Source organism: Gadus macrocephalus, chromosome 16, assembly GCF_031168955.1.
Source record: "Gadus macrocephalus chromosome 16, ASM3116895v1".
Taxonomy (NCBI): domain Eukaryota; kingdom Metazoa; phylum Chordata; class Actinopteri; order Gadiformes; family Gadidae; genus Gadus; species Gadus macrocephalus.
This window is the reverse complement of record NC_082397.1, coordinates 10,852,624-10,874,369: the sequence shown is the minus strand read 5'-3', so window position 1 is coordinate 10,874,369 and position 21,746 is coordinate 10,852,624. Positions and strand designations below refer to the sequence as shown.

The 21,746-nt window shown below is 46.3% G+C and overlaps 2 protein-coding genes across 2 annotated transcripts; one reads left to right on the top strand and one right to left on the bottom strand.

The window, feature by feature from the left end:
- Positions 1-3,443: 3,443 nt before the first annotated feature.
- Positions 3,444-13,312, top strand: dixdc1a (DIX domain containing 1a). The gene is made up of 15 exons (XM_060074958.1): positions 3,444-4,065; positions 7,002-7,165; positions 7,314-7,462; positions 7,732-7,821; positions 8,214-8,267; positions 8,414-8,464; positions 9,010-9,114; positions 9,343-9,396; positions 9,566-9,661; positions 9,753-9,830; positions 10,211-10,372; positions 11,116-11,179; positions 11,351-11,459; positions 12,015-12,123; positions 12,660-13,312. The coding sequence occupies exons 1-15, from the start codon at positions 4,043-4,045 to the stop codon at positions 12,741-12,743; spliced, it is 1,392 nt and encodes a 463-aa protein (XP_059930941.1). The 5' UTR covers positions 3,444-4,042; the 3' UTR covers positions 12,744-13,312.
- pih1d2 (PIH1 domain containing 2) lies at positions 12,988-20,484 on the bottom strand. The gene is made up of 6 exons (XM_060076197.1): positions 19,846-20,484; positions 18,571-18,697; positions 17,752-18,030; positions 17,194-17,330; positions 14,464-14,634; positions 12,988-13,766 (listed from the first exon to the last, which is right to left on the bottom strand). Exons 1-6 carry the CDS (start codon positions 20,014-20,016, stop codon positions 13,632-13,634), a joined length of 1,020 nt encoding a protein of 339 aa, XP_059932180.1. The 5' UTR covers positions 20,017-20,484; the 3' UTR covers positions 12,988-13,631.
- Between the last annotated feature and the right edge of the window lie 1,262 nt (positions 20,485-21,746).

Here is a 21,746-nt window from a genome sequence, read left to right as displayed (position 1 = left end):
TAATGTTTTCAACCTTCCAATATTAATTGGTGGTTGTTCCTCACCCCCCCCCCCCCCCCCCCCCAAAGTAATTAAAGGTCAATATGTTGTGAGAGAAAACACATCATTTATCCCTGCTAAACTGTTGACCACAGACACTATCCGTGATGACCTCTCAATTTTGCTTCATGCAGTGATGGAGAGCAACAAAGGAGGCAGGCTCCGAAGTCCCTTAGCAACAGCATCCGTCCGCCGCTGTTGCCGTAGCAGCACCTTAGTGTAGGTTTTAGTTTTTGTCCCCTTGATGTCACCTCACCGTACATCGTTCATTAGCGTCAATCACTTCACCATCCTTAATTAACTGCTTGTGCGCTCCCGTTTCTCGATGTGTCTTCCTACGCCGGGAGTCCCACGCGCTCGCCCTCCAATCACCGGGTCCTGGACCTGGACACTGTTTGTGATTGATTCTCCCAGAACCTCTGTGTGTGTGTGTCTGTGTTTTGACTTTCACCCAGTGAGTGATTGCTCGGGGTGTTCAACACCCCGCGGCGGCGTCTCTCTGCCCTCGGGGGGTTACCTCGGCGATGTGATAATGTTGCCGTTGAAGCGGCAGACAGATCTTTGTAAACGAATGTCGCGCGGGCTGGCGGGCGGCTGAGTCATCCCACAGAAAGCGCTGGCTGCACCCCGGAGCGGGCCAGATGGTGAGGTGTTTGATAATGAGTTGTGGGAGAGCACTTTCCTTTAACATCGGCGTTCCGGGTGGTTTGGCGGCGCTGGCAGATTATTCCTTTTCATTTCCCCAGATCCGGCCGGCCTTTCAACACGCGGTGCCTCATGGTCTCGATCGTCCGTGACTGCTGCGCTGATTCAGACGGGGAAGGGAGATTTGTTTAGGAGATTACGGCGTCAACACACTGACCCACATCTTCATCTGAGTCCCCGTCTTTGAGGTCCCCGAGTCTGACGTTCCGGTCTACAAAGAACACTCCCTCAGGCCTTTCTATTCCGACGCCGATGCATGGACCCGCGCAGACATCTGCACCTCCGAAGATATGCTCAGAATTCCTACAGGTCACAGGTCATTCTTTGATGGGAGGATCCACATGTGATCAGACCAGACAGATATGACTGGTATGTATGTCGCGTACATGTAGCCTACTCTACCATGAACAGCATGAGCTGGAAGAATCTCCCATGAGCGTACGTTTATTGGCTTTAACATTGCTCCAAAGCCCCTGTATCCCCCTCCCTGTGGCTCAGGCTCTCGAATCGTATAACTTGTTCGTTTTCATTAACAAAAAAGTGTTTTTTTTTTACTTCCATGACGGCTCTGTGATCCTCCCCCCAATGTTCTTGAACGTCTCACATTTCCTTATCTATTTTCTTCCCGACCCCAAATTTGCATTTCCTCGAGCCCCCAAGACGGGGCCCGCGTTTATCTGAGCCCCCACTTTCCTCCGGCGTTCGTCTGCGTATTGAACCATAAATGAAACATTATTCTCATCGGACTGGCCCACATAAAAAAGTGTTTCATTTCCATGCTTCCTCGACTGTGACTCCATCCCCGGGGTCCCCTATGCTGAAAACACGATCTGGATGAATTAAACAGTGGAAGTCATGGGTGAGGGCCAGGGTTTCCCTTCACCCAGCAGCTCCTTCACCCCAGCCCTGGATCACACTGTACACACCCTGGCCCCGGCCCCCCAAGACCCTAACCGAGACCTCACCCCAGCCCTGGATCACAAGGTACACGCCCAGGCCCCAGCCCTCCTAGGCCCTAAGATCCACCTCAAATGCTGTCAGAATAAATGGGGTCAGTGTTTCTCAACCTTTTTTGGTCTTGTGTACCCCACAACCCCTCGGAACAATGGCTGCAGCACCCCTTCATCTACGCCAAACCAGGACCACTTTCCTCTGATCCTGATTTTATATTCAATTCAATTTAAATCCAATTTTATTTGACTATTTACTATCCCTTAATCACAGGCACAGTCTCAAAGGGCTTAACAGGCCATCTATTTATGACATCCCCCTGGCCCTAGCCCAAGAAAAAGGGCGAGAAAAAACTCCCTTAATTAGCAAGGAAGAAATCTTGAGGAGGAACGCAGAGTGGGGGACCCCTCCTTCCAGGGATGACCAGGAGTGCAATGGGGTGTCATCATTTACACACAGGAGGTAAATAAAATAATAATTAGTGAGGGGGTTCTGGCCGGTCAACTATAGGGAGAGTCCAGGCATTCAGTTGTAGTCACTGCGACACGCTATAACAGACAAAACAATGAATTAGAAGGGAAAAAGTGCATAAAAAATGCGTAAAACAAATGCTAATTTAGTAACTCACAAACAAACACGAACCAACGTGTATTGATACAATTGATACTGTTATAATCAAGCCCTCTAGTTCCCGACTGAACCTGCCAGGGGCCCCTTTGGGAAGTTTTTTTTATGATATTTTTGGGATCCTGGCACATCGACTTCCTTCCTGAAAAATCAAGGCACAGCAAATGTTTCTTGATCTGAACTAGAGATAGAGACAAATGTGAACTAAGAGGGTCGCTTTGATTCTGCGCAGCAAAGCGCGCAACATCAGATCCATCAGAACATTTCCAGGCACACCTCACTTCCCAGGGTAGGCTTTATGTATACGTGGATCCCTGAATTAGGTCATTACACCAAACCATTTGAATCCTTCTATTTCCATAGGCCTGCATTATGCAAAGCCCACGTGCAGAATGGCTAATCCATAGGTCGGAAAAGTTCACGATACAACCATCAGTATGGTTGTAGGCTACTATGATAACTGACTGAATCAGGCTGGCTTGCCAGCTAAAACTATTGGTGACCAGCTGGTTTGGAGCACAAATGAAACTTGTTCCTTTAGAGAATATAGCCATTGTTCTCTGATTCAAAACATTGCAGATAACAAGAGTAACTATGATTGTCAAATCCAGAAATGCAAAGCAGGCTAAGCAGCCGACTAACTCACCCAAGTCACCAGCCCAAATACTCGGGCAACCACATATATCTCTATAGGTTTTATACTTTGTATTAAAAAAAACTGTTTATTAATTTTGTAAGTATTATGGCTCTTACATAACCATTTTACACCCATATGTTCTGCCAGTCTCCCCTGTGTGTTTTGGTAGTCATGCATACTTTCCTTCCTTTGTAAATGATATATCATTAACACCTCTCATGCTCTGACATGTGGTGCAGTGCCAGTCACTCTACAGGCCGTCGGTTTCAGTTAAAAATAAACCACCACACCCATCCTCATCCATCGCCAGCAGCCATTTTCACACGACTGTCAGATTCTGAGCATTTAAATGTACTCTTTGGGCTACAACAACACAGAGATTTACTGCAAAATCAAACCCCGCTCCTCGGTCTGTTACCACCTCCTCCTTCTTGTGAAAGGGGAGACCATGGGGAGAGAGGAGGAGGAGGAAGGAGCAGGGGAGAGTGAGGGGGAGGGTAAACAGCAACACACTCTCAGACAGAAGCAATGTCTGCTGCTGCCTTTCTCTGCACTCACTGGAGGAACCACTGATTCCCGAGCAGAAGAGAGGAGGGAGCATGGGGGAATAAAAGAGAGAAAGGGACCGGGAGGGGAAGAGATGTGCAAAGCGCTGTCTCGTTTGTTGTTGTCCAGGAACAATCACATTGTGTTGGTGAATGGGGGCTTGTGAGCTCACCGGCCACAAGGCGGGTGCTGCGATGAGAAACCAGGCAGACTAGAGAACTAGTGGCGCTGCTGAGCGCGCAGAGACTCCCCCCGTTCGCGACCGCAAACCGGGATCGCGTCTCCAAATGAACCGGGGCAGGGTACGGGTGCTCTAGAACCGAGATTTGGAGGGTTGTTTTCTTTCTCCCCAGACAAACGCGGTAGGAGATCATTTGAACAGTGTTTTATTGCGGTGTGAAACGTGTCGGAGACCCGTCTGGTGGTTCCAGTCTCCACAACCGAGGCTTGGGGTTGGGGTTTGGGCTCTGGTCCTGTGAGCCGAGCGGGACATCACCCATCAGGGGACGGGCTCGATGCGCGCTTAGACGTGCAGACATGGGAGCCAAACAGATGAAATGGTAAGAACTGGTTTTAACATCGTTATAGGAATAGTATTGTCGAGAGAACCAAGAGTAACCGAAATGCACCTCCCTCGTTTTTAATTAATTAATATAATTATGATATAATAACAAAGGATCTGTACTGTGGGCCGTTAAACCGATGTGACACTGATGTGTATTGATTAACCTGTCGAGTGATTGTCAGAGGTCTAGCTTTCGGCGATAGTTTAGCAATCACACGGTTACATAATCGTTTAATTCGGTGTAAAACCATGATGCTGCAGGTTCTTTTGCAAACGTGACGCGACTGATGGGTGTGTCTGGGTACCAGTTGTAGTGTGTGTGTGGGGGGGGGGGGTCATTGTGAGCATAGACTGTTATTGCCATAGCAACGGCAGTGGGGTAGGAATGGAGCAATTTCCACCCATTGGATATGCTAGAGGTCTAGTAGATATCGTTGGATATCATTAGATATCATTCATTTGTCATTAAGAAAGAATAATACACGGTGTGCATTTACAGCAGTGGATCTCCACAAGCTTCAGGAAACACACGGGTCAGATCAGTCAAGACCCCGAAAAAACCTTAACAATATTGCCATAACCACACCTTAATGTACTATTAAAAACATTGAGCCACTATTGAGGCTAAACTCAATGAAATAGAAAGGTATAGAACATCAATTAACCTCAAAACAAAGTTAATTAATTAGGGCAGTGACTCAGGAGGTAGAGCTGTTTGGCTGGTAACCGAAATGTTGCTAGTTCAATCCCCGGCTCCTCCTAGTGTGTCGAGTGTCAAGGTGTCCCTGAGCAAGACACCCCACCCTAACTGCTCCTGACGAGCTAGCTGTCGCCTTGCGTGGCTGACACCGCCGTCGGTGTGTGAACGGGTGCATGAATGGGTTAATGTTGGGCAATAATGTACAGCGCTTTGAGTGGCCAATGGTAAGAAATGTGCTGTATAATGCAGTCCATTTACCATTGTATGTGCTTCTTTCTTAAGATTCATGTTTGCCATATACGTGTTTCCCTTCAAAAGGCCACTTTGACCCAGAAGTGTGTCTGGGCCCTCCAGCTGAGAACCACTGCTATACAGCCAGCGAACCACTGCATGAAATCCCCTGCTAAAAGAGACATTAATCTGCTGAAATGAAGCTCATCTCTTGTAAATCCTGGTGCTAAATCTCTGGCTTATCTTCTATGGGCCACGTCTCTGTGCTGCCACTGTTGGCTCCACACAGAAGGCGGCATGTCCAACTTATTCAATAAAGTTGACCAACAAACAATACACCAATACAGATTCCCATCTCGGTAATGGAATACCGGCAAAAGGGAGATTAGTAACTAGCTCCCCGCATTCCTCTCAGAGCAAGACTTGTCATCACAGTCAAACCAGCCATCCTTCGCTTTTTTTAGAAAGACTTGTGGGAATTTATGATTCTCTGAAGAGACAGCTAGCATGTGACCCGTGCAGCTTAGTGTCTTAAGGCCATTTTGTTTTGCTGTGGTTTCCCTTACAGCCAGGAGATAGTTCCAGAACTGGGGGGAAAATGTGAGCCAAAATGTAGAAGAAATGTCGCAACATTAGAATGGGTTAGTTTTTGTGTGTGTGTGCGTGTGTGTGTGTGTGTGTGTGGGGGGGGGGGGTGTTGTGTGTGTGTGTGTGTGTGTGTGTGTGTGTGTGTGTGTGTGTGTGTGTGTGTGTGTGTGTGTGTGTGTGTGTGTGTGTGTGTGTGTGTGTGTGTGTGTGTGTGAACATGCCCACTGCCTCTGATATATGGCTTCCAGCCCTTGCTTGGCATGAAACATAGGCCTTACGGCTTGGCAGTGTGCAGCAATGTTTTTTCCCACAGACACACACAAGCTTAGAGCAGAAGAGGAGCATAGAGAGCCGATGTGTATCACTGGAGGTCGGAGGTCACAAAGGGTTCTATTCTTAAGAGCAGCAAAGTGACCACGAGAGCTGACCAACAGGCCACAGGCTGCTGGGAGAATGGATTGTTTAACAGAGATCACAACATGAACAAACTCACACTCAGTGTCAACTGGGCTGGTGAGATGTGTGTTGATGATATATGGGAAGAACTAAATCGCCCAGCCTTGATATTATACCTCAAAAGTGTAGTTATCACTTCATAATGTCGTTGCTTACATTGCTGCCTGAATTCATTAATGACTGGGCTGTTGTATGACCTCATTTGGATCAAAGGAAAATACAACAGAAACATGAATTGCTAATTATCAGGTCCACGTGGAGTTCATACTATTGTTTATTATGTTTATTATGCAAACCGAAAGCTACTGTTTCCTGCTGGGTTTGAACTTGTTCAACTCCCGTTCAACTCTTGTAGAGTTCATCTCCAACATGATGTTAAGTCACAATGTTGAACTGGTCCAACTGTTGTTTGTTTAAAGTTACATTCTCCAACATTTCAAGTTACAGTGTTGAACTGGCTTTAGTCTTGTTCCTAAATAGTTACACCCTTGAACTTGTCCATCGCTTGTTACTGTAAAGTAAGTTTTCAACAGTTGTTACTTTAAAGCTACAGTTTCAGATTTGTAAAGCTAAAATCATAAACTGGTTCGACTCTTGTTTTTGTAAAGTTACACTCAAACATTTTAAGCTAGAACTCTTATTCCTGTAACGTCACCCCTGTATATTAGTTATTGTTTACAGTCTCAAACACGTCAAGCTACTAGTTTGACTCTTTTTTGTGTAAAGTTACACTCAAACATTTCAAGATACAACTCTTGTTCCTGTAAAGTCACTCCTGTAAATCAGTTAGTGTTTACAGTGTCCAACACGTCACGCTACTAGTTTTACGTCACTCCCGTATATCGGTTATTGTTGACATTCTCAAACATGTCGAGCCACAGCCATCGAGCTGTTCAGCCCTTGTTTTCAGTCCAGTTAGTCTTGTTCCTTGTCTTCTCTCCTCCTGTCCGTCCCAGTCTTAGCTCCGCCAGCCCGGCACACTCCCCTAAAGAAGAGTATGCAGAGGCCCAGTTCGCCTCCACTGACAGCCCCCCAGAAGAATGTGTCAAACCTCCATCCAGCCAGCCGGGGGGGCCTGGGGTGGAGAAACCAGAGCTGATGGACAAGAAATGCAACGCCGGTCTGTAGCACATCGCACCTCTCGAAGCGAAGCATGAAGCCATCGCTAACACGCTGCACCCAAATAGCAACTGTTGTGTAAGTGGTCTCCTGTCATAGCGTGGCTCTCCTCTGCTCTGTGTTTAAACCCTGGCCGTTGGCGGGAGCAGGAGAGGTGGTTCTCTGTGGGCTGTGTCCGAGCCTGGGGCAGGACGCGCCGGAGGAGGAGGGGCGACCCTGGGAGGAGCAGTTGGAGACCCACCAGGAGCAGCTGGAGAAGGAGATGCAGGAGGCGAGGCGGATGGTGTTCCGCCTGCAGGTGACTCCCCAGAGGTCTCTCACAAGGGCACCATGTAGCTAGGTCAAACCCGGCCCAGCCAAGCCTGAAGCTTGCATAACGGTCTGCTCGATCGGAGATGAAAACAGCCCCATTCTGCCGAGATTTAGGCTGCACATTTACACCTCAAATTATTTTTAAAAATCTATATACATTATGTGCTCTATACATAATGTATGTGTGGAAGGTGTGGTATTTTTCAGGTATTGCATTATTAAAACATTGCAATGTGTGTGTGTGTGTGTGTCCAGGCACTGCTGTTGCACGGTTCTCTCCCTGAAGAGGACCAGAGTTCATCTCTGAGCTTCGGGGACAGTCGGATCAACGCCGAACAGCAGCTGGTACAGTTTCCCCGCTTCCTGCTTTTAAAACCGCACTCGCAAGTCAGCACTTTATCGGCGCTGTAATTATGGCTGGTGCTCGTATTATGGGTTATTGGGCCTCGGATCGGCTGAGCAGAAGCTCGGCTTGAAAACAAATTTCTTCCAAAAACAGTTGTTATTTTTTTCTTTAATTGAAACACCATTTCTTCTTCTTCTTCTTCTTCTTCTTCTTCTTCTTCTTCTTCTTCTTCTTCTTCTTCTTCTTCTTCTTCTTCTTCTTCTTCTTCTTCTTCTTCTTCTTCTTCTTCTTCTTCTTCTTCTTCTTCTTCTTCTTCTTCTTCTTCTTCTTCTTCTTCCTTGCTATTTATGCTGCCTCTCCCCTCTCCCCACCCCCATTTCCTACTTTGAAGGTTCTAATCCGCAGTCGTCTGGACCAAAGCACAGAGGAGACTCTTGATCTCAAGGTACCGTCAGTGAATATAAAGAGGTGCCTTGTATGGAGGAGCAGGGGCTGACGATGAAATCCCTGTGCTGGGTCTTGTTATATTTCTTCATCATCTTCTTCTGCTTCTTCGTCTTGGTCTTCATATGCTTCTTCTGTGGTTTGTAGAGGGAGCTCCTGAGACACAAGCAGGAGTCTCGCCACATACAGGCCATCAAGGTAAACACTCCTCATGTCACGCTGTAATTTAAAACTAGCTTTGGTTGTTTTTTTGTTTCTGTATGCAGCTCCCCTCTAGAGTACTATTGTACCTCCAGCTCTCTCTGTCCCTGTGCCTCTCTCATTCTCTCGCTCTCTGTCTCTCTCTGCATCTCTCTCCCTATTATCGCTCTCTCTCTCTCTGCATCTTTCTCTCTCCCTTTCTCTGCATCTCTCTTGGCCTCTGTCTCTCTCTCCCTCTTATCTCTCTCTCTCTGCATCTCCCCCCCTTTCTCTCTTTTGCTGCATCTCTCTCCCTCTTATCTCTCTCTCTCCCCCTCTTCCATCTCTCTCTCTGCATCGCTCTCTCCTTCTTATCCCTCTCTCTCACCCTCTTATCTCTCTCTCTGCCTCTTATCCCTCTCTCCTTCTCTCCAACTCTCTCCCCCCTCTGTCTCTGCCTCTTATGCCTCTCTCCTTCTCTCTCTCTCTCCCACCTCTCTCCTCCACCCCCTCTCTCTCTCTTTCTCCCCCCTCTCTCACCCCCCCCCCCTCTCCCTCATTAGGATGCACTCCAGCAGCGCATGGCGGTGCAGGAGGATGTGGTGCTCAACCTCAAGCAGGAGCTGCTGAGGAGCAACATGACCAGGGAGGAGCTGGAAGGGGAGAACGTGAGGGGACACGCACACACGCACGCACGCACGCACGCACGCACGCACCATGCACGCACGCACGCAAGCACACACACACACACACACACACACACACACACACACACACACACACACACACACACACACACACACACACACACACACACACGCATCGCTGTTCACCTGTGGTTCACACAAGATACACCATGACATAATGTCACAGTTGTTTTATTCTGTTTTGTTTAGAGCGAGCTCAAACGAAAGCTGAGCGAACGGGACAAACTAATGATTGAATATGAGGTAACTTCGCTTTTTATTTATGAAATAAAAGGTAGGTATTTCTGAGAATCTTTGAATGGAATGGCATGGCACTATAGAAAATGAACACAATTACGTTTGCATTGGACAGAGTGGCATTCTGGATACAATGAATTGACATTTAGTTCATCTCCCATCTTCGTAACAACAGCAGCAGCTCGGGAAGAAGGAACGTCTGATGCTGCTGCAGCAGCAAAAGACAGAGGACTCTCAGCACATCAAGTCACATGACATCAGCCGCGTACGGGTAAGCTCGCCACAAACACCGCTCCACTGTCCGAGCCGCCAGCCTCCCCCACACGCTCGTTAACCTGTGTTCGACCGCCTTCCTCCGACAGTCTTTTAGGAACGAGAACAGTGGCTACAACAACTCGGTGACGCTGAGCTCTGCACAGCTGTTCCAGCACACCGCTCCGGTGAGTTTATATCCTAATGCCCCGATTTATGTTAAAGAGAATTGATAAGGTCCGACTCCGGGCGAACATTACCCTAAATGATTTTATATATATTGCGAGATATTTTACAGCTTGGAATTAAAGTGAAACATTTGCTTCCACTTAGTTCATTGGTTTTATGTCAACTCAAGTGCATTTACATTATACAAATTAAAACTAAGAAAGGTAATTAACTTGTTTTGGATGAAATGACTCCTGGCAGTACAGAATCACTACTCAGTTTTCAGGGCAATGTAGTGGCTTAAACCATAGAGGCTTAAGCCTGCACCTAACGCACTCCTGACAGCTTGATGTGAGTTCACGTTGTCATGATGTCATTGAATTGGGTGAATTGGGTTCAGGGGGAGGAGCTACAGCTGGTCAGGGAAGCCCTGCGCAGCCTGAGGGACAACTTCTCGGGTCACGACCCCCTCCACCACACGTTGGACACGCTGGAGCAGGGCGTGGCCAGCCTCATGGACCGCCTGCACTCGGCCGACAGCCAGCGGAGGCAGGAGAAAGGGGTAAAGACACACACATGACCGCACACACAAACACACACACATGACCACATACACACCCACACATTAATGCATAATGACGCACCCACACACATAGATGAATGCACATATTTTATATACTTTCATTGATTCCACATTCAACGTATAAAAATTCAATACATTAAAACAGATCAGCACATTGTTATGTATTATGCCATTTCAGGGGTACAAGAAACGTCTCCTTTCCAAATAAACATGCTTCCTATAATTGCTGAAATGGAGCAGTATTTTACTAACTGTTTGGCTCTTGCTCTCGCTCACACACAATCACACACACACAAACACACAGATGAACACACATACACACACAAACAAACACAAACACAGGAACACATCAAACACTCACATATACACATGAAAAAACAAATAAACCAAATCTTGCACAACCGCAAAGACACAAACTCCACCAACAATGGACTCCTTTAATCCTATGGAAAAACAGACTATTATACTAATATAGCAATTGTTTTGCGATTGATGTTCTGTATTAACACAATGGAAATCAATGGATGTCCCTAGCAAGAAATCATTTATCCACAAATGCCCACACACAGTATGAATTATTGAACTTGCTTTGTAAATTACTTCAGCTCGATTCGTATATAGCTTAACCTGCGAAAAACAGTACTGCTATATTTCTGTTCTATATCTCGTGTTGCCTGCTATCCTGGTGGTCTGAAGGGTTTATGATTCTCTGCAATCTATAGGAGGAATATCGATCTCCGGGACGGCGAGCCAATTCAACAGACCGCGATTCCTGGCCGCCATCAAGTGAGATAAAAATATATTTACTGGATTGATCGATAGATGGGGGGGGGGGGGGACAATGGAGTCTCCACGTCAACCTGTAGCGATACTGACACTAGTTTCCATTGTGTTATCTCACTGTGTTGCGTGCCTTCATTGTATCTCATGACTGGCCGTGTGTTGACTTGTGTTCAGAAATAGCCCACTCCCACAGCAGCCCGGGGCTGAACTCTGCCGTCTGCACCAAAGTTCTGTACTTCACCGACCGCTCACTCACCCCCTTCTTAATCAACATCCCCAAGAGGTAAACAACAGTTCACTCTGAGTTCACGCTGAGATCATCGCTTAGTACTTGGTTATTACCAATTCGTTTATGAGTTGATGCCAAGTTTGTCAGTTCTGGGTTCGCTGCTCATTGCGACTTGAATGCATGCATGCGTTAGGGCGGAAGAAGCTCGGGAGGTATGGCGGGTTGAAATGTAACCGGAAAGTCGCTAGTTCGATCCCCGGCTCCCAGCTGGCGTCCCTGAGCAAGACACCTCACCCTAACTGCACCCAACGAGCTGGCATGGCTGCCTTGCATGGTTGACTCCTCCGTCGGAGTCTGAATGTGTATGAATGGTTGTAAGTCACTTTAGACAAAGACGTCTGCTAAATGCCCTAAATGTAAATGCGCTATCATAGCTTCTCTTTATGGAAGGCGAGAAAATGATGAACAAGGCAAACGATAAGGAAATGGCCTCCTGCCTAAGATGGCAGCGATTTGCCCTCAAGCGTTTGCATGTATCTGCATGGTGACTGGGTATCTGTGTGTTCAGCCTCCCATGAGACTGACTGCGCGTGCCTCTCTCTCCTTCAGGCTGGGAGAAGTCACATTGCGGGACTTTAAGGCGGCTGTGGATCGCCATGGCAGCTATCGGTACCACTTTAAGGCCCTAGACCCGGAGTTTGGCACGGTGAAAGAGGAGGTAGGCGGGGGAGAGACGTGATTACCCTTACACCCAGCAACTTCATATTCACAACTTCATCTCAACAGGAGGGCAATTCTAACAAAGAGCTGCCAAATCCATATAAAACTATGTTATGAACTTTTCAATTGTGCTTTTGAGGCCACAACCATTAGTGGGGTTTTGCAATGTCCCACACAGAAAAAAATAAAATTGCACAATTGATTCATGCTCATGCCCTGATATAAAGGCCAGCTCGACAGGAACTCTTGCATTGTGCTTTTCTCCCTACTTGTCATGGCTAAATATAACACTGTAATTGAGGTCCTAAAGTCAAGTATTACTTTAGCTTTCAGTCGCATTTTGCTTCTCCTTGCAATTCTGCTTTGGTTGGAGCAGAACCACATCCTAGGGCTATTGAACGCCTTCTGTAATACGCTGCACACTTTGTTTATAGTTTTTCTGCAGTCCCATTGGGTCCTTCTGAGCAACTGTGTTAGTTTGTGTGTGTGCGTACACGTTGGAGGTGTCAATATGTCCGCATGGGGTGTCTACAGGTGTTCCACGACGGGGCTGTGGTGCCTGGCTGGGAGGGGAAGATCGTGGCCTGGGTGGAGGAGGACCACGGAGACCGGCGCTAGGGGCCAGCCAGACACACCACTGCCATCGCCATTACAGACCTCAGCCACTACCAGAGCCACCGCCAACCACACTGGGAGTCCCACCGGACGCACCCCGCCGAACCAGAGCCAGCGGGCGTCTGTCCGACCGCAAACCAAACCCGGGACCAATGGATGTAAACAAAATCAAAAAAACATTCCTACCACGAGACATACTTTAAAACGACAGAAAGGGATGGTTTCATGTGGAGAGTTTAACTTAAGATTTTGCTATCACTTTATTATATTGAACACATATTAGGCACTTTGACCGCAGCGCGTATTTGGGTGCATGTCCATTGTGTCGCATGACCCATCAAGGAATCGGTGCGGCGTCAGACTCAAACGAAGCTAACAAATGAAAGTTTACAGCGCCGTGTTCTGTTTTCCACAGCGGTAGCAGGTGCCTAGTATCTGAACCTAAGAATAAAGAGAGTTTGTTCTGTTGTGTTTTTTTAATGCCTATTTTCAATGTGAGTCAATTGCCAAACCTCGATATTGTTGTACTTAAAATCATTTTGAGTCTTTTAATAAAGATGAACTGTCGCATGGATCGTTTTCTGTAATGACGGCGTGTCTTTTAATCAAAGCGTCTCTGGAGACTTCTCCTCGCCAAACGATTCCTCGGCTCTCCTCGACATATCGTTTTCCACCACCAGGCGTTTCTACGTGGGCTGATTCCCAGACTTTTCTTTAAGGAAATCTCTGGTTTCCGCTGTCTCAGAGAACACCCAGCCTCAAGGTCAGCCTGCGCTCCATAAGGAGGTCTCTGGTCGCCTCTGATCGTCCGCTGCCTCAGAGAACCTCCTGCTTTAGGGTCAGACGCCGTTCTTTGAGGAGGTCTCCGGTCTCTTCTGACTGTCTGCCGTCTCAGAGAACATCCAGCCTCACGGTCAGCCTCCTCTTCTTCCTGTTGAAGGTGGCTGAGGCGCTGTCCTCGTTCACCGCCTCCGGTAGCTCCACCTGGAGAAGGTAGAGGTCTTCCACCTCCAGGAGGACGTCGGTCTGCAGGAGCCACACAAGGTACAACACAAGGTGTAATACAAGGAGCAAAACAAGGGGTAACACGGCCAGGGATCGAACACTGCTAATATGCTAAACCAGGGTTACTGCAACCACAAATGTGGTGTAGATTCAATTAGCGTTCTCTTCGTTAATCATTCAATCTATAAGGCGTCGGGAGCGATGGAATAACTTATTGGAGCAGACGGAGCCGCTCTGCCAGACGAGCAGCCAATAAAAACCCCATTCATCATCCATTAACGTGATAACGATCCGAAACAGGAAATCAACAAAACATTCCCTTTTCTGACGCCGTTCAAGGCAGCCAATATTTGTCTACAAATGTGCAATTCATTATTAAAATGAAAATTGTTTATCCACTAACCGATGAATTAAATGAGTGAATGAAATACTTTCTAACCCAAACATGCATTGGGTTTTTAAAAAGCTGTATGCTGGTGTGAATGTAGGGCTGCTCGATTATGGGAAAAAATGTGTCTTAAAAAAATCACAAAATGGTCAAAAAGCAAATGTTCCAATCTAAAATGATATACAGATATGTATCCAGCTGTTCTGCCCATAATCAAAAAATCTATTATGTTAATTTTCTGAAAATTCGATTAATCGCCCAGCCCGATGTAAACGCCCACGTGGACGAGGGCCCGGTGAGCGGATTGGACGTGGTCGAGGAGCCACCGACCTGGGAGACGCTGAGCTGACACTCGGACACGGAGAGCACCCTGGGGAGCTCCACTGTTAGCTCCACTGTGCCGCGGGACCCGCTCCCGCCTCCTGGGATTACCAGCAGCTGGTAGTGGGGGGTCTGGGGCTGCAGGGGCGTATACGAGCTGGAGATCACCTGGATTAGAGCCTTCTTGTATGAAGGTATTATTGTAGCAAAAGTCTTTAGCACCTGTAACTGCAGAATTTGAATGCGTACGCTAAAGTCACAGTAAATTTGAAGTCGTATATATTTATTTTGCATGTGTACTCTAAAGTCACAAATGTGTAACAGTACATTTGTAGTCGTAAAAAAAATATAAATATTTTTTATACCATTGTAAACACAAAATAGGGTCTACGAGTACGCTAATCTGTGTTACAGGTGCACAAATCCTTTTGCTACAATTATTGCAGCGCAGTTGGTGCAAAACACATTCGCACACCCGTGTTTCATAATCTGAGAACATGCCCAAAAGGTGTGCATTCGTAAACCCAAATTTGAACAAATGCATCAGAAGTTGCACATCTGTGAACGCTATGTTAATTCAGCATTTTAATGAGCGAGCACAAAACCATTTTACAACTGCTCGAATCTGCTCCTGCAAGTCTCAGCTGTGGGGTTTTTTGCAGGTTGTTTTGCAACACCCCTAGGTGGTAAATGTGTAGCAAAAGTATTCGTATCCGTAGATGACAGAGCGTCCGTGAGCGGGACAAAATAGTCCCGCCCATAATTTCCTAATCCAATGAAAATCGCCGGCAGGGATGCATTTCTCAAATTACACTGGGACCCACCCCGTGCCAGCCATGGAGCTATAAAGATCGCAGCATACTCAGCACGGGATACGTTTCTTTCTGGAGAAGTGAAGAGGGCGTCCTACTGAACGGAGATGGGTATCCTACATTATGTTAAATGAAATGACTTAGTTCAAGTGAATTCCCCCACCTCGGATACCCACCTCCGTTCACAACACATTCTCACTCCGAGCGCGTCGATTTCTGACGAACGGTCAGTGACTTTTGCTTCAGTTTCTGACGCAAAAGGGTACCCTTGCGCTGCTTTTTTAGACGCATGGGGTTTTCAACTAGTTACAATGTAACCCTTTGACGGGGGACCCGATGGCTGCACATAGAGACGCTATGAGCATTCATATCCCATTGGCTAACGGAGGACCTTGCGCTTCTTTTTTCGACGCAGGGGGTTTTCCACTCATTGCAATGTAATCCCTCCACGGCAATATATGAAGCTATGAGCATTCATTCCATTGGCTAACGGAAGAGCCGATGGCTGCACATAGAGACGCTATATGAGCATTCATCCCATTGGCTAACGGAGGACCTTGTGCTTCTTTTTTCGACGCAGGGGTTTTTCCAATCATTGCAATGTAATCCCTCCACGGCAATATATGAAGCTATAAGCATTCATCCCATTGGCTAACGGAAGAGCCGATGGCTGCACAAAAACGGCGATTTTACAGTGACATCTGTGACATTCCTCAACACAACTACACCAACGTGTCCTTGTTAATTACACAACATGTATGGGTTAAGGCTCTGGGCATCAGTTGTCCTGTTTGGTGCTTTGATTGAGAGAAACAATCGTTTTTTTGATCAGTGTTGGGTAGCCGAGCGTTGGGTTCCGTTGGGTTCCGAGCGCGTCGATTTCTGACGAACGGTCAGTGACTTTTGCTTCAGTTTCTGACGCAAAAGGGTACCCATGCGCTGCTTTTTTAGACGCATGGGGTTTTCAACTAGTTACAATAACCCTTTGACGGGGGACCCGATGGCTGCTGAAAACCCCATGCGTCTAAAAAAGCAGCGCAAGGGTACCCTTTTGCGTCAGAAACTGAAGCAAAAGTCACTGACCGTTCGTCAGAAATCGACGCGCTCGGAGTGAGAATGTGTTGTGAACGGAGGTGGGTATCCGAGGTGGGGGAATTCACTTGAACTAAGTCATTTCATTTAACATAATGTAGGATACCCATCTCCGTTCAGTAGGACGCCCTCTTCACTTCTCCAGAAAGAAACGTATCCCGTGCTGAGTATGCTGCGATCTTTATAGCTCCATGGCTGGCACGGGGTGGGTCCCAGTGTAATTTGAGAAATGCATCCCTGCCGGCGATTTTCATTGGATTAGGAAATTATGGGCGGGACTATTTTGTCCCGCTCACGGACGCTCTGTCATCTACGGATACGAATACTTTTGCTACACATTTACCACCTAGGGGTGTTGCAAAACAACCTGCAAAAAACCCCACAGCTGAGACTTGCAGGAGCAGATTCGAGCAGTTGTAAAATGGTTTTGTGATCGCTCATTAAAATGCTGAATTAACATAGCGTTCACAGATGTGCAACTTCTGATGCATTTGTTCAAATTTGGGTTTACGAATGCACACCTTTTGGGCATGTTCTCAGATTATGAAACACGGGTGTGCGAATGTGTTTTGCACCAACTGCGCTGCAATAATTGTAGCAAAAGGATTTGTGCACCTGTAACACAGATTAGCGTACTCGTAGACCCTATTTTGTGTTTACAATGGTATAAAAAATATTTATATTTTTTTTACGACTACAAATGTACTGTTACACATTTGTGACTTTAGAGTACACATGCAAAATAAATATATACGACTTCAAATTTACTGTGACTTTAGTGTACGCATTCAAATTCTGCAGTTACAGGTGCTAAAGACTTTTGCTACAATAATACCTTCATATTCTTGTTCTTATTCTGCTCTGGTTCTGCTGCTGCAGCTGTTGGCCCGATCACGATCTCCGATGACTGGTTTTCTGTGTCCTCCAGGCGGAGGGAGGAGATGTGTTGCAGGAGGGAGGCCGGGGAAGACACTGGATCATGGAGACAGGTGTTGGAGGGTTGGTATGAATCGTTGATCTAATCGTGGTTTACCATTGACGCAACGTGGAACGTGACATAATCAAACATAAAGCAGGGGCCTGACCCTATAAGAAAACCTCACCAAGCCCTTACACCTGACCCTCAACCTAACCCTAGTAACTGACACAAAGAGGAAACCCTTACCCTAGTACCAATCCCCAAAACCCATTTTTTCCCTCATAATCTTGGTCATTTTTTCCGAAGCCTATTTTCATCCATTAGAAAAACAGTGTAAGCCTACATCTAATCTCACAATGCAGAGCCTAGGAAACGCCCACCCCCTCAGCACCACACTGAGAACAAAGCAAGGGTAAGAAACAAAAAACGATAAAAACAACGAATTAGTAAAACCCTGATGCGTAATTATTCCACCTGCGTCAGGACCGTGGGCGCCTCCGGGGGCGGGCCTGCTGCCGGGCTGCTTCCGGCATTCGAGGCGCTGCTGCACGTCTTCCCGGCTCCCCCTGGGGCCGGCGCTGTGGATCCGGTACCGCTCGGATAAACTCAGGCCGTGCTGCCTCTGGGCGAAGCTCAGGGCCAGCAGATAGACCTGGGGGTCCAGCTCCCCTCCTCCCCCTCCACCACCCCGGCGCTGCTCAGACCGCCGGAGCTCCGAGGGGCTGAAGGCTACGTCCAGCACGGTGTAGCTCTCTGTGCACACGGTGTTTGGAATTAACATATACCGTCGTAACCAACCCGCCAACATCACAGTTTAACACATACGTAACCAACCCGCCAACATCACAGTTTAACATATATCGTCGTCGTAACCAACCCGCCAACATCTCAGTTTAACATATACCGTCGTAACCAACCCGCCAACATCACAGTTTAACATATACCGTCGTAACCAACCCGCCAACATCACAGTTTAACATATACCGTCGTAACCAACCCGCCAACATCACAGTTTAACATATACCGTCGTAACCAACCCGGCAACATCACAGTTGAATTCACGGAATGTTTTGTTTCTACGGAAGAGGATGTGATTATTTTTTTGCACGCATACATTTACATATGTGTGATAATTCTTTGGAGTTCTAACTTTAATCTAAGAATTCTGACTTTAAAACTCAAAGAACTCAAAAAAGAATCCCATGTGGCCCTAATCCTCTTCGCTATGTATCCGAGTATAAACATGTATTCATATGTGCAGGAGTGTGTGTTGGGTTGTGTGTGAGGCACTACCTCCATCGGGGTCCGTGTGTGTTTCCAGTCTCCCTCCACATACTGGTACTGGTTTACTGGGATCCTGGGCCGCGGGGACTCGTTTCCAGCCGCAGATGTTGACGTATAAAACTCCCTTTTTCGGTCCCTATCGGATCGGAGACACCAGGTGGTGTCAGGATACTGCAGAGTAAAGGTCAGGAAGAGAGCTACACATAAAAGACCCCAAGGTCTGAGGGGGGCCCGGCTAATAAGAAAGAGCCTGTGATTGACAGAAAGGTCAGCCTGGGACGGTGTGGTTATGTTGTAACGTTACATTCCCATGTGTCTTCATATCCAGTATTAACCAGTGCACACCTACCAGTATGTCTTCATGTATCTACAGTGCAGACCTACCAGTATGTCTTCATCTATCTACACTCCATACCTACCAGAAGTGCTGCCAGATTGGGTGGGAAATCTGGCCCAATCTGGCAACGCTGCCTACCAGTATGTCTTCATGTATTTATTTACAATGCACACCTACCAGTATGTCTTCATGTATTTATTTACAATGCACACCTACCAGAATGTCTTCATGTAATCACAGTGCACACCTACCTGTATGTCTTCATGTTTCTATAGTCCATACATACCAGTGTGTCTTCATGTATTTATTTACAATGCACACCTACCAGAATGTCTTCATGTAATCACAGTGCACACCTACCTGTATGTCTTTATGTTTCTATAGTCCATACATACCAGTGTGTCTTCATGTATTTATTTACGGTGCACACCTACCTGTATGTCTTCATGTTTCTATAGTCCATACATACCAGTGTGTCTTCATGTATTTATTTACGGTGCACACCTACCAGTATGTCTTCATGTAACTACAGAGCTCACCTAGCAATATGTCTTAATGCCCAGTATCTACAGTGCACACCTACAAGTATGCCTTCATGTCCAGTATCTACAGTGTGCATACCTACAAGTATGTCTTCATGTTTCTACAATGCAAACCTACCAGCAGTGTGGCCAGATTGGTAGGAAATCTGTCCCAATCTTGTAACACTGTCTACCAGTATGTCTTCATATATCAGTGCATTCCTACCAGTATTCATGTATCTACACTCCATACCTACCAGAAGTGTTGCCAGATTTGGTGGGAAATCAGGCCCAATCTGGCAACACTGCCTACCAGTATGTCTTCATGTACTTATTCACAGTGCACACCTACTACCAGTATGTCTTCATGTATTTACAGTGCACACCTACCTGTATGTCTAGATATATTTACCAGTGCAGACCTACCAGTATGTCCGTCCGTACACAGGAGTGGACCTGGGGCGGGCTGCTGAACTCCAGACCCTCCTTCATGTGCTTCTGGATGAATGTTTGGTAGGCCTGGGGGTCGTCCTGAGACATGTCGTCCAGCATCGACCACAGCTGCTGGGCCTGCTGTACGACGTCTTTTGACGACATATCCGTCAAAGTTAGGCTCAATAATAAAGGATATTTAAAGGATGAGCTATAAAAAAACGCTGGTATTTTAGTTTAAGTGTCGTCGGATGAGGTGATACACTGCGGCTCGGTGCAGCGCCGTTGGGTTGCCCGGCACTTGTTGTACTTCTCTGTTGCTATAGTAACGGACTACGGTCACACTTAAACGAGCGATTGCGCACCTACATTGTGTTGGACGGTAAAGTGCTTTTGCGACGATGTCAGGGACTTCATGGTGCATTCAAGCAATGTCCGTGAACCCATCACGGTGTACTGGGATGGCCACGAAAGATCTTTGAAGCGGGAATACAAATAAAAAAATCCACTGGTTTTCTGAGTCCGGCTCCCCAAAGGCTCCTCCTCCTCTCCACGTCTCTTCACCTCATCAATAAATGATGGCCCGCGGCGCCCACCGGGCTCGCCAAACCTACCCTTTTTGTCATTGATTTGTTTTTAACTCTCCAATTTGGACGCTGGGGAGAAAGGTAAGGTAAGTTGTGCTGGTTAGGAGGTTGAACCAGACGAGAGATGTATTTATGTCTATTTTTTACACATGCATACATACATACATACATACATACATACATACATACATACATACATACATACATACATACATACATACATACATACATACATACATACATACATACATACATACATACATACATATGAATGTACTGTATGCATTTTGAACAAGATGTATCTGCATATATGATAATACATGAGTAGGCCTATTAGGAATCATTTTAAAGGCACCCAGTGCAACTTTCGAGGCTTAAAAATAAACATTCAATTTCTAGTATTTTTTACACGTAGTAAGTTTCAATAACTCCATACCATTACATACCGACATTTAAGCAGCAAAGATGAGACGCCGTTGTGTGGTGAGAACTGATACAAAATCGATAACAACAATGCCGCCATTTTCTTTATTTTTTGTAACCTACAATAAATAAAGCAGGCTTCCAGTCAATGGAAAAATGGCTTCTCCCCACCGGCGATTGTTGTTGTTTACGATTTTCTATCAGTTCTCACCACACAACGACGTCTCATCTTTGCTCCTTGAATGTCGATATGTAATGGTATGGAGTTATTGAAACTTACTACGTGTAAAAAAGACTAGAAATTGAATGTTTATTTTTCATTGAATGTTTACATAAAGTTGCACTGGGTGCCTTTAACATTGTAATTATAAAGAAATACTACTGTGAAAACATTTGAAAATCAGCACAGATGTACCTACACGTTGATCAAGATTATGGTGGAGATTGATTACTTTTTTTTATGTCTACTTATTGGGGAGGAACTGAACATCTAATTATTAAAACATGCTACTTGAAAACACTTGAAAACAGCACAGAGGTACAGATGGGCATGTTGAATTGACCTAAGTATGTATTTCAACAAAGGAAAATAAGAAAGAAACACCATTCCCATTTCAAACAACTTTCGTGGACATTCGAGTAACTATTTCAGAATTAACGAGGTGCACTTGAATGCAGCATGAAGTCCTTGTCGGATCAATTGCGCTTTACCGTACAAAGCAATGTAGATGCTCAATCGCTTATTTAACTGCGTGACCATGCTTATAAGAAGCGCAGATGGCGTGAACTCATTAGAAAACTGAGAAGAGGCAGTATGCCACAATCGCCATCTGGTGGCTAAAGACCGAGACTGCCTTGCATGTCAACCTTGCAATGAAGAACGGT

Coding starts and splice junctions, on each gene's coding strand:
- dixdc1a (XM_060074958.1), top strand. CDS start 4,043: ATGGGAGCCAAACAGATGAAATG. Junction 7,463..7,731: donor GGATGGTGTTCCGCCTGCAG/GTGACTCCCCAG, acceptor GTGTGTGTCCAG/GCACTGCTGTTGCACGGTTC. Junction 9,397..9,565: donor AACTAATGATTGAATATGAG/GTAACTTCGCTT, acceptor TCGTAACAACAG/CAGCAGCTCGGGAAGAAGGA.
- pih1d2 (XM_060076197.1), bottom strand. CDS start 20,016: ATGTCGTCAAAAGACGTCGTACAGCAGGCCCAGCAGCTGTGGTCGATG. Junction 18,698..19,845: donor GTGTACGGACGGACATACTG/GTAGGTCTGCAC, acceptor CCGATCCGATAG/GGACCGAAAAAGGGAGTTTT. Junction 14,635..17,193: donor ATAAGAACAAGAATATGAAG/GTATTATTGTAG, acceptor TCATACAAGAAG/GCTCTAATCCAGGTGATCTC.